The sequence below is a fragment of the Scatophagus argus genome, chromosome 17, assembly GCF_020382885.2.
Source record: "Scatophagus argus isolate fScaArg1 chromosome 17, fScaArg1.pri, whole genome shotgun sequence".
In the NCBI taxonomy this organism is placed as follows: Eukaryota; Metazoa; Chordata; class Actinopteri; family Scatophagidae; genus Scatophagus; species Scatophagus argus.
Genome location: NC_058509.1, coordinates 11,916,160 through 11,929,624, shown reverse-complemented (window position 1 = coordinate 11,929,624; position 13,465 = coordinate 11,916,160). Strand labels below are relative to the sequence as shown.

At 40.6% G+C, this 13,465-nt stretch overlaps 1 protein-coding gene across 4 annotated transcripts in view; it reads right to left on the bottom strand.

The window, feature by feature from the left end:
- gabbr2 (gamma-aminobutyric acid (GABA) B receptor, 2) overlaps window positions 1-13,465 on the bottom strand; it is a 166,975-nt gene that overhangs the window by 62,315 nt on the left and 91,195 nt on the right. For all 4 annotated transcript variants that reach the window (XM_046417964.1, XM_046417962.1, XM_046417963.1 and 1 more), the window contains 4 exons: window positions 7,706-7,807; window positions 2,695-2,760; window positions 2,169-2,357; window positions 1,311-1,553 (listed from right to left, as the gene is read on the bottom strand). In XM_046417964.1, the coding sequence (XP_046273920.1) occupies window positions 1,311-1,553; window positions 2,169-2,357; window positions 2,695-2,760; window positions 7,706-7,807 (600 nt within the window). The remainder of the gene's footprint in view (window positions 1-1,310; window positions 1,554-2,168; window positions 2,358-2,694; window positions 2,761-7,705; window positions 7,808-13,465) is intronic.

Here is a 13,465-nt window from a genome sequence, read left to right as displayed (position 1 = left end):
GAGTAAAAAGTCAAATAATATTACTTGGACATCAATATCGCTGCATTTTTCTGCTTCATGAGTCTCTAAAGACAGACTGATCAGGAGCCCTCAGTGTGTCTGTGCTGAGAGAGGTGAGAGCAGAGGGGTGAGGAATGACGGTGCAGAGGATTTGGTATGGTGCTGCAATATACAAATACCCCCGGGAACATCTGCCCCAAAGGACCGCACAATAACACAAGTCAGCAGCCTGTTCTGATTTTCACCAAGGCTATTTTCCTCTCTCTCTCTGTCTTCTTCACTTGTTCTGTTGACATTTGCTGTACACTGTGCATCTGTATCTCAGCTTTATTGAGTCTATCCACTTTCTCTCATCCTTCCACATTTAATCTGTGTCCATGAGAAAAGTGTTTATGGGACACTGTACCTCTGTAATTTTCCACTGTAGCCCATCTTTCTCCCCTTTTCTTCACTTGCATTTTTCAGCCCATTTATTTGTAAACGCAGTTATGGATATAAGTAATGTTCTAATGTACTGCAAGGCCCTGAATGCTTACTGGCCGTCCAGGCTGGGAGCAGCACAGCATCCTCTAATAATGGAGTGGCCTTTACAGGGGAACAGAAGATATCCTCTAACAGCTCAATAGGAAGTGAGATTGAGCGCGCGCACAAACACACACACACACACACACACACACACACACAGTTTGAAGTGAGCGTAGCTCCCAGGATCAATTTTGAATGCACTGGAGTGAGTCGGCAGTACCAAATGGCATCACTTTAGGCTTCATACAGACAAGGATGACTAAGTAACCTCTGCAAACAAGCTTCCAGCTTTACAGAGCAGTAATTAATGCCTCTATGCATTGTTCTGACATTTGCCTACTCCATACTGTAGTATACACAGTGTTTACATGGATAGACATTTAAAGCTAGATGATTTAATTTTCCCATCACCAGCGACATATTTTATGGCATTTTGATTGTGTTACTTAAACCATGTTTGTATCTGTGTACAAATGATATGCACAAGTGTCTTTCTACCTCTCCCTCAGTGTATGAGCCTCATCAATGTTGACGGACCTTGCAATATCATAAATGTTATATGGAAGGTTATACTACATATATCTAGTATGTGCGGAAAATATCTTTATCTTTGCAAAGGTCAATTAAGTGTAGACAGTTATTGCACTGATGACATGAAGTTTGAAAAGGAGTATGAAAATGAGTGAAGTAAAAGAAACTCATTTTGACATCTTACATGTCAGACTGTGCTCTATTTTACAATAACGTCATATATTTCAAAAATGGCAATCTGCTCCATGACTTACCGTAACACCAAAGAAGTTTGTCTCATTCATGACATCCAGCACCATTTTTCCCACTTCGCGGTCATCCACAGTAAAGTTGTTGTAGGTGTTCTGCCGTTGTTTTATCCGGAGCAGCTCCATCACTCGAGTCAAGGTTTTAGCAATGACCCAAATCCCATCGTAGGCAAAGCCATGAAACTTGCTGGCTTCCACACCTTTCTGCTGGAGCTCTCGACTATACTCCCTTTCGTACTCCTTAGGGGTCTGAAAGAGGCAAAACAGCGAGTGTTGGATTTATGTTCGATTATTTAAAAAGCACTTTTATTGGTGTAACTTTCTCCAAGTAGAAGGGATTATTTTTCACATATTCTGAAATAAGTTACTGGAAATGCTGTTTTAGGATCAATGCTCTTATGCTGGGTACTGCAGTGAGGAGAAAAAGCCATGATTGATTTGGGGTGAAATCTCTGATTTAAAAAGCATGTATCCAAGATGTGTTTTTGTGGAGACAGTTCTCTCATGTCTTCACAAGTCCACAGGAATATTAATATCAACTTGCAACCAACCAGCAATGATTAACCTCTGGTCTAACATTGGAAGGCAAAATTGTGAAGTGACGATCCTCAATAAAACCAAACCAAAATGTTTCACTATTCACTACCACTTTATTTAGACTACCTCAGGCTGCCATATTCTAGATTCACCAATAGCTTCAATCTTTCTGAAATAACAGCAGCATTAAGGTTGACTTTATTTCTGGGAGGTTACTTAGCTCAGTGGTACTGTCGATTCTTCCCACTTGTCTTCAAGTCTCACACATTAAATTGCTTGTTAACAACATTACCATATTGTGAAGGACAACAGCAGGTGTCAACTCACCCTGCCAGAGATGCCCTTGATCTGCCGAGCGCTGAGTGGCTCAAAGTCCACACTGATGTATCCCTCCATGGCCGTAAGCAGCTTCTTCGTGGTGCAGTTGGTGGTATTTGCCTGTTCCCACCAGTTGCCCTGGTACCAACCAGGAATAATCCACTGGTATTTACTGCCAAACATGTTCAGGTTATACGCCTGGAAGGAGCAGAAATGGAGGTTGAAGCAATGATACAGTATGAAATATGGGGTTTAACTTAGGTGTAATTATTCTTACTTAATGTGAGCTGCTGTGTATCCAAATAAAAGCTAAAGCCTGACCCGAGAGTTTGGGTCTAGTGCCAACTGAGCTTAAATAAATACTGAAATCACGAACTTCATGAAGCACCAAGGGTAAAACATAATATGAGCCCAAACACTAAGGTGAGAAATGCAGCTACATACAATTTGAGCTGTTGTCACGTTTCAGCATATCACACGGCACTGATAGCTGCAAGCTGTCACTTATGACTGTGGTACAGAGTGAGGGACTTACGCAGCAGAAGACTTTGGAGGCCAGGTTCTCGTCAAACTGGCCAATGATAATTCTCACATCATTGTCCTGAAAAAAAGAAAGAAAAGGACATCATGACTTAAACGAGCATATTTTTTTTTTTTTTGCACACAAAGTATTATGATAAATATGAGGTACTTGTAAAACATATTATATTATCACCGGAGATTACACCGTAACTGTCAACATACGGTACAGTGGACGTCACACTCTCTTTCCTGGCTGCCTGGATTTACATTAACGTTTCAATACATGCAAGGCATTTATGTGAATTGCACTTCAGTCAGCAGAGCCCTAAAAAAAATTACATCTGTGCTAGGATACACTTTCCAGTTGCCTTTTCTCATAAAGTTGCAACATCACACTTTATTCACAAACTGACACCAAATCAGCCATATTGTGTGCATTGCATTTTTATCATTATGTCTCTCGGAGTATGTGGGATCTGAGTGGCGACCCAGTGGCTAAGGCAATATGAAGTCTCATAGTGTCGATCCATAACAACAGAGACATTAGTGTCAGCGGGCAGAATTGCCTGCCTTGCCAACCAGGCTGGAGAGCACAAATTTACATGGGGATTCGGAGCACGAGGCTTGGTGATTGACTTGGTAAATAATTCAGATTGCCTGGGTGGAAGTGCAGCATGTTTCACGGTGGGAAAAAAGATCAGGCTCTGGGACCAACAGTCTGTCATTTAGTGTGCACAAGCATATATATATAGTGTGAGCACCTCCACACAAGTGGATGCATGTCAACACAAACAAACACATTATTGTACAAAACTGAACCAAATCTAGACAGACAAAGGTTTGATGAATCTAAATCTGGTCGTCAAGGCTGGCCCTTATTCAACCCTGACAGCGGAGACAGAAGGCCAGTTTTCATTGAGCAATATAAAGGAAATCTGAAGACTGACATTACTGGACAATGAATTCAGGGAAAAACTACTTCATTATTTTGGAATTTGTCATCAATAGTTGTCTTGTAATAGGATTCTCATTTTTCTCAAACATACTTAATACTGAGTGTCTTTTTTGTGGTAATGTTGTGTACTTTAAGTGCTACATGCAGTTCTCAAGTGTTCAGTTTCCTCTTGTATTGATTAGGTGAAATTGCTATACATTACAAACAACCATACAGCAAAACCTTTTAGTGGCACTGCTGACTTTAGGCAGGACCTTTCTGAAATGCGACTGTGAAACAGAGCACTCTGAACACGTTTTACAGTCGATCTGCAATGAACTGTAAAGAATAATGAAAACGGATGTGGCTATTTAACAAGACAAAAAACAATGGAGTGACAAACACACCAGCTGCAATCTCAGCAAAGCCATGGCGTCCTGCTTTTATGTGGGATAATGAGAAATCATTACAAATACAGTTCATGAAGCCGTCTCCCCTCAGGCAGTCTCTACCGTATGTCATGCATCCACAGATCAGACGGGGCAACCAATCACTGTCATCTTAATTCCAGTTCCTTAAGGCAATTAGACACACAGAACTAGCCAACAGCCAAACATGGTGGTTATCCCTTTAGATAAATAGATACACAGACAGAGAGACAGACAGACACATAGACAGACAGATAGACTGATAGATAGATAGACAGATTCTCATTCAAGAAAACGAGCACTTTCAGAAAGTAAAAGTCTTCTCTGGTGGTTTCTCTTCAGAGCCAGAGAGCATGCTGGGACATTAAAAGGGGTATAAAGCTCTCAGTACTGCTCTGGCACCAACACAATGTGTGTGTCCAAGAAGGGCAGGTAGCAACTCTGACTTTTTCTAGGGTGCACTCTTGGAATATTTTGTGCGTGTGTGTGTGTGGCTTCTCAATAACACTGCCCTTTCTTACAGAAAAGACTCTTAACCGAAATGGCCAAGGACCACAGCCTCAGTATGAATTCTAGCTTGCCTAACAACAACATGAAAAGACTGCGTAGTTGTGGGGAAGGCCATGAGTGGCTGTGCTGTGTTTGTGCTTTACTGACAGAATGGGCCATTACAGGGCCCCAAATTACCCTCATTGCTCAAGCCTTTATATAACTATAACAATAATTGTTCTCAAAGAGGGGTAGCGTTAAGGGGAGCCTGGACTGCTTTATCTGTGACAGGGTTGTTTGTAACTTTATGAAGGTGATTTATATGTGATAATGGTTTGAGTAATATTGTACCTCATAAGCCCAATCAGGCACTGTTAAGGCTTATTAGGCACACTCACACATACACACACACATACACACAAACACTGTACTAATGATGTTTTTTTATGAGGTTGTGGGAGATGTGATTTGTAGACTGGGCAACGTGTTGCTTCTAATCACTAAACCTTTCCCCTGTCTGTTTGTGATGATTACTGTGCAGCATGTGTGCAGTGTGCACTTGTAATCATGTGCACACACTCACAGGATAGATTTTTACGTGTGAGTTTGATAACTAATTGTTCCTGGGTGACCACTTAATGTTATACACATTGTATATAGATCTGGCATTATTATCTGAGGTAGAACTAACAGGCTGCCTTCAAAATGAAAGTTCCTAAAGTGACGTCTGTATGCACGACGGTATCTGAGCGTTCCTGACCTTGTCACTAAACATTTAGGAAGAACAAACTGCTGCTGCTGTGTAAATCGTTGGGAACCTCAGACCTAGAACTTGGTGTAGATTGGTCCTTGACACTGGACGTTAGGAACGCTGTGTGTTCTGTGTGAGACTCTTGCTTGAACTTGAAGATTTGGACCAGTAAATGGACTTTATCAGTTTGCAAAGGGAGCAGATTAGAGGAGCAACAGTTGCTGTTCTGACTATATTATCAATAACATAACATATGAAATGGATAAACTTTTAATAATAATATCAGTTCAAACCATTTGTCTCAAGCTGATCCATGATGTTTATAGGCACACAAGGCAATACAGAAGGCAAACTTACTGTGTAATGAAGAAAAATGTCTGTTTTCTTTTTTTTATTGTACATTCTAATTATTGTCAATATACAGTCTCTATTGCCTAGGTTAAAGAGGTTATGGAAATGGGTGCTCCTTTTAACATCAGCGATGAATTTAACAAATATAATATTGATGTGTAATCATATTGGAAAAATGATCAAGAACAAATCAAAGGTAAGTTTGTGAATTCAGTGGTTTGTTCAGACTTCATAGCTTAGACTACCACAAATACATTCACAACCTGTAAGGAACACTGAAATCTAACTGCAGGAACAGGTTTAATTTAAATTATATAATAGATAGTGGAAGAGAGTTTAGAAATTAACCATACATAAGAATTTTAAAGTACTGCATCTGGAGGTCCCTTTAACATGTATCAGCAAGACAAAAAATGTTTAAAAAGAAAAGGACCATCCCCTTCTATGTCACATCTGAGAGGCAAGAGTTTTGAATGTATGATAAGTAATAAAATTATAATAAATAATAAAAGTGTCTTGGACTTAATTTAAATTCCAGGACATTTTTCTCATATGGCCCTCCAATGAATACAAATGCTGGCCTTGAGTTACGAATATCTTGAGCCTTGGTCTATAAAAGGCTGACCTTGTAATTTTATGTTAAAATTAATGAAGAAAAAAACTTGATTGTCACTATAATTAGAAGTGTGTGTGTGTGTGCGTGCCTGTGTGTGTGCGTGCAAGCAAGCCTGCCTTTGTTTTATTTTGTCAGCATGTCCAGTAGCTTGGGACACAGAACAAGAGATAAAGATGAATAAAGCAGGAAACTACAGAGAAATGTAGAAGGCTGCTTCTATCCTTTGCAGCAGAGATGCCTGTCTGCTTTGTAAATATTCCAGCTGGATCACAGATGTGAGCGCTCTATTTGTGGATCACACGGTGACGCCATTGGCCCCCTGCCCCGCCCCTTCCTCACACATGCAAATACACAGTCACACACAACACTATACCAAAGTAAGACCAGCCCTCACAACGAAATCTGTGTCACCCTTTACCTCATCATATTACGAAGCTGTCTGGGAGACAGCAAACTGCTGCTGCAAGATGAGCAGGAAACAGACCATTAGGGTGTCAGAGGACCCCCGCCCTCCCCGTCCAAACGTACTGCAAAGCTTTCGAGGTAACACTGTGTTTTGCATATTTAGAGTTTATCATGGAAGGATGTTGTCAGCTTAAAATGTCAGCCCTCAACATGCAGAGCTACACACATATTTTAGGAAAGAAACCTTATCTTTCTGTTCCTTCTCTATCCATCTGTCTCGTCATCTCCCTGTTACATTTCTTCCACTCCTCTGTCTTTCGGTCTCCCACTTCACTCTCTTCTTCTCCAACATATTTTTCTCACTGTGCGGTGATGTGTTTGATTCACTGTCATTGACAATGTTTCTACTGTAAACCATATACAACTGGTAAATGAGGCCAAATGCTTCTCTCATTGCCTCTGGAGACACTTGACTAAATTTATATCGGAATTTCATGCATTTTTGCCTCGTCCAAGCAAATTCTTGTCAGTCATGCAAGTTAACACCTGGGCTAAATGGTGTAAAGATGTACAGGTCTAACATCTCAGTGCTGGCTTAATAAATGGTCGCATTTCATTCTGTTTCACTTCATTTCAAAGGACAGAAGACAGAAGAGGAAAGAAAATCCTGTACATGTGTGTATGTGTGTATATACTCTATATGTTAGAGAGGTCCATCAAACATCCATTAGTCGGAACAGGTCATCGAGGCTGACTGTATGGACCTCCCAGCTATTACACTGTCCTCATTATGACTCCACCAGTCTCACTGAGAACTATCCTGCTCTGCCTGGCTAAATTATTCATCGTCTAGAAATCACTTTGGATAGCATCACTTCATACACAAATATAGTATTAAATAAATTATAACTTAAAGTTGTAGCACTGAAATCAACTGAACCACAGTCTTTTGGTGTATCTAAGAACTGTCTAAATAAAACTGACCTTGAATCAATCCACTTTTTTTATTTAGTTCGATAGAACTGCTAAGTGCTGGGCTGGATCACTTACCTTGAGCTTCTTGACATTGACACAGGGGTCATTGGAGAAACTTTCTGTATCTGCGATCTGAATGTCTGCCTTCTCCAGCTCATTAGTTAGATCATTCCTCACCTTAGAGGGAAGGAGAGAGAGAGAAAGAGAAAGCACATGAACTCAGGTGATCATTTACTATGCTAGATGGTCATTGCTGTGTTCTTTGTATTTTTCATCCAAACTCTTCTAAGCTGTTTGCAGGACTGTGACTGGACAATTTAAGTTTCTCACTTTCTAACATTTACAGCACCTGGCAGCGTTCACAGGTGGGAATATTTGTCACAATACCAGCAACTCATATTGGTTGCAGCATCGGAGCAGACATGGTTAGGATCTGGGAGAGTACGACCCTCCATGAGTGACGGCCTCCGGAGAAACATCCTTGTTGTTGGCTGAGAAGAACCGAATTGCAACTCCATGTGTATCAGAAATGACATATGGCCATCCAACACCTACTGCATGCCAGCAGCAGGAGTGAAAAAGACTGTGGTGCATGAGGAACTGGCAGTCACAAATCAGGAGAAAAAGGGGGAAAACACAGAAAAATCATTTGCAAATCTAATTGAATAAATGAATAAATGCCTGTCAAAACTAAAAAAGAATGAACAAACCCATGGATGAGCCAGAATCAGCACAAACATCATCACATCCAAATGAACATCACAGCCCTCAGATGTAAAAACTCCAGCATATGTACACAATGCCCCAAGAAAAAACAGCCTTTAACAAAAGCATATATATTTCTGCTTCACTGAAATCTGACTATGAATCTGAAATGCAAAAATATAATCTTCTTAAAACAAAAACTTTTAAATGAATTTGACATATCATGTATACATTTCTAAAGCCACGTTCTGCTGCTTTAGACCATTTCTGCATTTTTTTTCTCAGAATGACACAGGAAAGCTCAAAAACACACTTACTCTCAGCTGGTTATCCAAGACGTGAGAGGAAGTACTCATATGTGTAGCACTGTAAATGTATCTGCAGCTACATGTCTGCTTTGATGTATTGATTCAGTGGAATGGTGTGTAATGGGATCAGAGAAAAAGTAGAATGGAGCAGGTACCCCACCATGAAGGTGAGCTTGAGGTGGTTTATCATACTGCCTCTATCACACACTATGATTCATCCCTCCTTAAAACTACAATTTAAGAAAAGGCCTTTTTCCCCACAGAAGACATTTTGACTTGTCATAGTGGGAAAATCACAGGTGTAACTAATAACATCAATGATGGTTCTGTTCCATTTAGGTGTTCCAGTAAGATGTGCCAGTGAAGCAGTATGCACAATACCCAGGCATTGGCACCGAAGCACCTAAATGGAATGCAGCCATTGTAAAACAAGACTAAATGTCTGCTGTGCAAAACATATACAGTTTTGCTGTTGAGGTTTACTCTTGACATCTCTTCCACTCTCTTGGGCCATTTTTTTCTGATGTCATGTGGGCCATGCCCTGCGGCCATTGTCCTTCTCCACTCCCCACCGGGGAGTTTGGCACTGGGGCCATCTTGAGACATCAGAGAGGGTGTGCGCTCAAATAGGCATGCCAGGCTCATTTGGCAGAGACCCCATATAACAGCTAACAGATGAAGGCTCTGTGCGTTTGCCCTATATTTGTTTGCAAATGTGACTTGAAATATGTGCAATAGTTTATATTATAATCATGTGTCCTAAAACACTAACACAGAACATAATGGTTGCTACCTCTGCAATGAATGGAATGCAACTTATATCTATATAAATGCACACTGTAATTTGTAGTTTAGGAGAGAGGTGTAAGGCAACATTCAGCATTCAGCCATAATGTAAACAATACTAAACGGGCTGAAGAAGCAATAATTCCACATTTTAATGCTGTTTTTGTGCTGTTAAAACATATGATTATTGCATATTAAACTGGAGATTCAAGCTGGCTAGCGCCTTGTTCTCTGTCAATAAAAAAAGTACAAGCTTCCATCTTCCAAGTCTACAGGGCACAAATGTTTCATACTCAAAAGATGGATTTTAGGTGGTTTATCAATTCATTAACAGCTACAGCACATCAAAGTGGTGTGAGTATACAGCAGTTGGCATCCCTAAGATTAGAAAACCATGACTACTACCACTAATACCACCATCACCATATTATTATAGCTACTGCCTTTAAAATTAGTCATTACAACTATTTTGTGTAATCAACTAGAAGATTGCTGCAATCTAAAAATCAATGAATCTCAACAACCTCAACTTTATTTTCCTCATGCCTCCAAATGTCTGCTGTCATAATTGCCTCCTCATCTGGTTCCCCCGAAGGGAGCTCTAAATCACTCTGTACATCACTCACTCCTGTACAAACATTCCCTCCAATGTACTGCTCGCTGTGCTGAAACAACAGGGAGGCCAGCTCGGATCAATACAACCAGGTTTTGCTCTTGAGGAACAACTTGCAGGGCGGGCTGGACAAGGTACAATGTCCCGGTGCATTGAGCGCTGATCTGAAAGGCCTGGCTGCTCCAATGCTAAAAGGAAATTAGCTTAGACAACTGCAGGTGTTCAAGAGGTGTTTTGGGGCTGGTTCACAGGTACACTATAGACAAAAGTATGGGGACATATTTCTTTATTATTGAATTTAGGTGTGGTATGGAGCTGTTTTTCATGGGTTGAAGGCAAACAAAGACATTTTGGACAACTTTGTGGGAATAGTTTGTTGAAGGCCCATGTCTATTCCAGCATGACTGTGCCTCAATACACAAAGCAAAGCTCCATAAAGACATGGTTGGATGAGTTTGGTGAGGAAGAACTTGACTGGTCCACACAGAGCCCTGATCTCAAACCCATCGAACACTTTTGGGGTGAACTGGAACAGAGATTATGAGCCAGGCCTTTTCATCCAACACCAGTGCTTGACTCACTATTGCTCTACTGCATGAATCAGTACATTCCCTATATAGCCTAGAATAGCAACCTACAGTCACGTTCAAGACACACAGATGATATGCAGACACACAAACGAAACAAAGGCTGACAGACAAGTCATTCATGTCTAAGGAAAAAAAATCCCTTGTCAAAGGAGGATTCTATCGGTTTGGCTTTGCTTGTCCTCCACTGAGTTGGAAAAAAACGAAGGCACCTCCGTTTTGGTGGACTGAATGTCAGATATACAGAGAGGGAGATGGATCAGGGGAAGGGGGACAGGTGGATTGAGGGACAGCAACAAAATCATCCTCCACTGGGGCAGCCTGGGACTCTCTGGCAGCAAATCCAGGAGTTCTGAGCATGCACGCACATAGACACTGTCACGAGCACACGTACGCACACGCGCGCGCACACACACACACACACACACAAACAAACATGCACACACATTATGGACTAAATTTCAGATGCACTCAGATGTGTGCAATGATCAGTGTTTAGAAAAGACCTTAATACAATTTGATTCCATGTGTAGAATTGCAAAAATGCTCAATTAAAAAAAAAAAAAAAAAAAAAAAATTAAAACAAATTCAAGCATAATCATTTGGAAGCACCACTGCATCCATGGCCTACTGTGGTGCACTAAGGGCTGGTTAAATATAATGTATGGAAAAACTAAAAACTTTACTAGTTACAATACTAACTTTACATCACCAGAGCTTATTAATATGTATTGGTAGTACAGCAATGGGCTTATGTCATCATCAAAAATACATCAGTAATTCAATAATTCTGCTACACCTTACTGCATATTTTTTAGGGCATGACTAATTATTTTCATTATCTCGCTATCTGCCACTTAAGTTTTTCAAATACATCACAATTAAGAACCATAAACTGTCAGAACATGGTGAAAAGTGCTTGCTACAAGTCACAAAAACTCAAACTGGACTTTGAGGACGACAAAGACACGGTGACATCAGGCACGGACAGGAAAAGCTTGGAGCAGGAAAAAAGAGGAAGGGATGCAATAGTAGGTTGTCAGTCAGTAAGTATTTGTTTTTGTGAAGTTATTCGTTTCTGAGTTTTGAACAATGAGACTCGATCTTATGCTGTGCTGAAATAAAGTCACAAAATGTTGAATCTCCTAGTTGGTTGCTCCAAAACTTTGAAAATCATTATAGTTTTTGTAGTAGAAGTGTTGTGGTTAAGTTGTGGCTCGTTTCCAAAGTGCTCTCGTAAAATTTATATTTTAAAGGCTCACTATTGCCGTTTTGCTTTTCCCAGTAATGTTGCACAATTTTAGCAATGTTACTTATAACATTCATTCTCAGCTCTGGAACTTAAATAATTTTCTAAAATATATATGCTCAAATAATGAAATCAGTCTCAGAAAAGTACCACAGGTAGCTGACTGATGCTTGAACTAACTACTGTTCAACTGGAAAGTTCTTGGTTGGAAGCAGCCTTAGAACTCGCCTTAGTCTTATTTCAGTCTAGGATTAGTGTCACACATGCTTGAGTGTTAGCAAGTGCTTTTCATCACTCCATCTGTTTGTTGCAGCTTTGTACATGTGTAACTACACTTCTGAAACAGGTTTTCGTGTCCGCTCTTAGCTCTACAGCAGAGAGAGAAAACAGACTTTCATGCAATTTGGGTTTTTACAAATGTGGCAATGCGATGGGTCCTCACACACATCTGTCCCTCATACTGAGTGCTTCATCACCCTACAAATTGCCACGCAAATCCCAGAGTTCAGACTACAATGCTGGTCATGTGCTTAAACAAACTAGCGTGACAAATAGCGGTGCCACAGCCTGATGACAAGCTCTCGAATGGCTTCCCCTCATGGCCTTACATGCTCTGTACAATGGCACACATGAGTCATTCTCGGGAGGAATGTAAACAACACTGTATGGTCATTTGTAATGAACAACAGCTGATGATCGAAAGAAAATTCAGAAATGCGCAAAGAAGGCCAACATCTAAGCAATTTTTAGACTGCAATCACGTTTTCTGTGAAACCTGTGGAGTAACTTCTGCAAAATATACAGTATCAGTAGTCAGTAGTGTAATTAAACACTTGAGCCCAGAAGGTTGCAGGCAGAGGACAGAGTCCTAATTCTGTTCTCAGTAAGGTTTGTCATCTGACTGACTGACAACGGCTGCTCTGTTCCTGGGTGAGCCCTACTTGTCTGGCAATCTCAATAATGTTGATTGCTCTGTGCGCGTGTACGTGCGTGTGTGTGTGTGTGTGTGTGTGCATAGACAGACACTTTCACATGAGCAAATACCTAGCCTTTACTCATTTTCATTTCTCACTACAATAACCCCCCCACCCCCCAAACGGTGGAACATCAGTGTCCATTTGGAAACAGGAAGTATATGTGTTTGTTTGTGTGTCTGTCAACTTTGCCTAAAAATAGAATTGACAAGCCGCCTTTAGCTTACAGGTTACAGTCCCAGGGGACACCATATTGTATGTATGTGCGTGTGTGTGTGTGTGTGTCTGTGTGCGCATTCCACTGACTGAATCCTTAACAAGCATTACATAACATTAACCTTGCGAACAGTTTCCCTGGGAAACAGCACTGCAGATCAGTAGGAGTGTGAGTGTGACAGAGAAAGAGAGCAGTATAGGTGGTGGTGACAGCAATGCCAATAGTGAACTGTTCTTGCAGATGTGAGTGTGCAGTGAGTGTGCGTATACACGACAGTACAATATGTATTATGAATGCTCCTAAATCCATATTTGCTTTTGTCCTATTGGTTTCCATTAATTTCAATGCAGTTTGCAGAGAATTTGCAATCAACTTGCTGAGACATGAAGTCATTCT